Here is a 3,708-nt window from a genome sequence, read left to right on the forward strand (position 1 = left end):
TTTGCACATTGGACATATCAAGCCATCATTTTAAAGATAGTGAGGGAATAACATTTCAGGGTGTTTAAAGTCCAAATCCCAGAGAAGTTAACCCACACTGTTTTCCTTTCTTCGTGGCACCTTTTGTTATGAACTAAGTATCTTTCTGAGAGGTTATTAAGCTTAGTGTTCTGAGACCTGTACTGTAATAATCCACAATGAAGACCAGAAGGGTGAGGAAAGAGTTAGAGGAAAGTACAGTGTGATTGTTGAGTTTCTGGACACCCCCCCCCCCCCCCCCCCCCCCCCCCCCCCCACCGCGCGCCAATTCTGCCTTGACTTTTGCTGTCAGGGCTGCCCAGAGGGACCTCAAGCATCATTCCCAGGTGGAAAGCATGGGCATTTACTTGGGGGGGGGGGCAGGGAGAACTGAAGATGGAACCCAGGACCTTGCATGTGCTAGGCAAGTGTTCTATCAAGCAGCTGCATCTTCAGCTTTCAACACTTTCACTTTTACCCAGAAGAAAGGGATGAGCTTGTTTCTTGGGCAATTTTGGCACATCTTAGATGACTGAGTTTCTTAGGAAAATGCACATCTCAGAATGAATTCAAGAATGTGTAGCTCTGAGGAGCAAGGCGAGTTCACTCTTGAGAGCTTGGCGGTGCCTACTTGGGACCTGCCTCTTTCCCTCTTTCTTCCCTTACAGTGTCTCAGTTTGTGGTTCTGCATTGTCACCAGCAGGTAGCTACAAGTGACAAAGGAGGCAACAGAGGGGAAGGGGCACCGGAGAGTGAAACAGGTGGTGGGCTGGAGGTGCCAATAGCAGAAATAATCACTAGAGAGGGGATTCACTAAAGAAACATTGTTTTGAACCCCATGATGAAAGACAAGCATTGGGTCCTATAATCTGGGTTCCTGTATTCAGTGTAAACTTGCCATATATAACCTGTGATACACATTAGGGAAGGCAGGGACTCTGTTTGATAGTGGTTGTTGTAGTAAATCACCAAAATAAATAGCTAACAAGAAAAGAACCTGATCTCCCTCATGCTGTGCTGTCTTGTATGGGGGAACTAGCTACTTATGGCTCTTGAACATATGATGTATTGTTAGTTTGAACTGAGATGTTCTGTAAGAGTGAAATACACACTTGGTTTCAAAACTTGATATGAAAAAAAGTATAGTAATTTTCATATTGATTAAACATTGTGTCAATATTCTGAGTATACTGGGTTAAATAAAGCATCAATATTAATGTGTAAGGTGATGGGAATGTTACTGTGATTTATTCAGTATATACTGCCCACTTGAAATATGACATTGTACTACATAAATATGTACAATTAAAATAAGAATTTAGAAATCAAAGCCTGAGACTTAAAAAACTTAACATTAATTTTGCCTCTTAACATGATTACTAGAATATTAAGCTTGCATTATATTTCTATTGAACAACATTGCTCTGGTATAATAAAAAATGGGATCTAATATGCAAACACCTTTTCGGCAGTACCGTCCTTGAAGCGAGTATACCTGTCTAGGAAACCGGCCTATTTCCAAAGAAGAGGAAAGGGTGGAGATTTTACAGGTGCAGAAACTGATTATGTATGAAAGTCAGGATCCAGCCTCATTTGCCTCATTCTGAGGGTGTAGGATGTGGAAGATTGGGTGATCAATTTGCTGAGGCAAGTTCTCTCATTTTGGGGGGTATTATATATTATTTCTTAGCTGGTATCCAGAATGAGAATGGGAAAGACACTTAGAAACTTTCCTTCCTTACCATCTTAGCCATCGAGCTCTGGGTGGCTGATAGTGACGATGTGATAGGAGCTTTCTCTGTTCCTCTCTGGACCACCATTCTTGGCTGAGAGAAGGAGGAGGATTGAAGTGAAGCCCTTCTTCACTCCCAGGGCCATGTGGTAGAGCTGCTGCCGAACCTCCCTCTGCCAATAGGCATAGATGAGTGGGTTGAGCAGGGAGTTGCCAACTCCGAGGAGCCACAGGTACTTTTCCAGCACTTGGTAGAGGCAGCAGTTATGGCAGGCCACCTGCACAATACCAGTGATAAGAAAAGGAGACCAGGACAGAGTGAAGCTCCCAATGAGAATAGACACGGTACGGACAGCCTTGAAGTCATTGACAGGCCGTGGGGGCCGGTAAGCACCAGCCATGGCTCCTGCATGTTCCATCTTTCGGATCTGCTGGCTGTGCACAGAGGCAATCTTGAGCATGTCACAGTAGAAGAAGACAAAGAGGAGCACAGCTGGGAAGAAGCCAGCGCAGGAGAGGGTCAACACAAACCTTGGGTGAAACACGGCAAAGAAGCTGCAGGGCCCGTGGTAGGTGGTCTGCTGGAATATGGAGACTCCGAGTGGGAGGAAGCCGATAAGGTAAGATACGAACCACAGTCCGGCAATGCATGCCCCAGCCACAAGCCCGTTCATGATCTGGAAGTAACGGAGGGGCTGCTTAATGGCAAGGTATCTGTCAAGGGCAATCAGCATGACCGTGAGGACAGAGGCCGCTGCAGAAGAAGTGACAAATGCCATCCGAAGGCTACACATGGTCTTCTGGGTGTACTGAGCAGAGCTGGAGAGCTGGTCTGTAACTAGACCAGAGATAGCCACGCCAATCAAGGTATCAGCCACAGCCAGATTCAAGGTGAAGCAAAGACCAACACCATCATTTCTGTAGATTGATAGCAGCATAGCCACGACTACTAGTCCATTAACAGCAATGATGAGGACGGTCAGGACAGCAAGGATCACTCCAAATGAGAAAGAGGACTCCATGGCTTGAGGTAGTAGGACTTCCACTTACAAGGGCATGCTGGATCTTGAGCTCAGATTCTCATGGGACAGGATAAGATGTGCGGTAGGTTCAGAGCCCCAGCACAGTTCTGGCCATTACTGACAGTACAGCCTGGCAGCATGCCATCTTTGGGTTCCTGATGTCATTAGGATTACTCATCCTCTCCTTTTCAGCCCTCAGCCTCCTGCTTTTCTAGCTTTCTGAAGGCAGCAATCTCTGAGCAAATATGTCCCTGGGGCCCTGAGCTAGTTAGTCCCTCCCCCTCTACCATCCAAGTTACTAGACAACTCCCAAGTACCTGGTACACACTGTCCATTGGAACCCCCTCCCTTCATTGATGCTTCAAGGGCTATGAAAGGATAGGGACCTTTGTCAAGGTCTCCTGTCTGACACGAGATCTAATTGACGCTAATCATACTTTTCTCCCTCCATAGCTTCATATTAAACTTTGATTTCTTCTTAAGCTTCAAGTGCTAGATTAGTAACTAATCTCAGCTTAATTAAACATTTGCTTAATAAATAATTCTCAGTTACTATTATGATTGCTTTTAATCAAGCAAAATGATCATAATCAGTTCAAGTGACAGGTGAGGCAGATAAGGTATTTGAGGGGCTCAGCATCCTTTCAGGGGCGTTATCACACATTTAAGCTATTTTTTTTTTATTCCCAGCACTTCAAAGGCCAATTCTCTCAAATAGGATGTACACCTTCCCTGTTTCTTCTCCCTTGGATGTCAATTCATTGATTTAGAAGGACACAGAGACAAGGCAAAGAATTGTTAATAGCTACCATTTGGTTTAGAAGGGAGCCAACTTCTCATCTCTAAGTGGTTGGTAACTGTTTCCATACTGATGGGCTATGTCTCTGGTCAGTAAGTCATGGCTGGCAGGCTTGTTTCTTTCATCCTGTAGCCCCA

The 3,708-nt window shown here is 45.1% G+C and overlaps 1 protein-coding gene across 1 annotated transcript; it reads right to left on the reverse strand.

Moving 5' to 3' along the window:
* Nucleotides 1-1,764: 1,764 nt before the first annotated feature.
* On the reverse strand, nt 1,765-2,772 carry Gpr119 (G protein-coupled receptor 119). Its single transcript, XM_052747083.1, has one exon. The coding sequence runs from the start codon at nt 2,770-2,772 to the stop codon at nt 1,765-1,767; it is 1,008 nt and encodes a 335-aa protein (XP_052603043.1).
* Between the last annotated feature and the right edge of the window lie 936 nt (nt 2,773-3,708).

This window comes from Peromyscus californicus, unplaced genomic scaffold, assembly GCF_007827085.1.
Source record: "Peromyscus californicus insignis strain IS unplaced genomic scaffold, ASM782708v3 Scaffold_10__1_contigs__length_136768540, whole genome shotgun sequence".
NCBI lineage: Eukaryota > Metazoa > Chordata > Mammalia > Rodentia > Cricetidae > Peromyscus > Peromyscus californicus.

Coding starts and splice junctions, on each gene's coding strand:
- Gpr119 (XM_052747083.1), bottom strand. CDS start 2,772: ATGGAGTCCTCTTTCTCATTTGGAGTGATCCTTGCTGTCCTGACCGTC.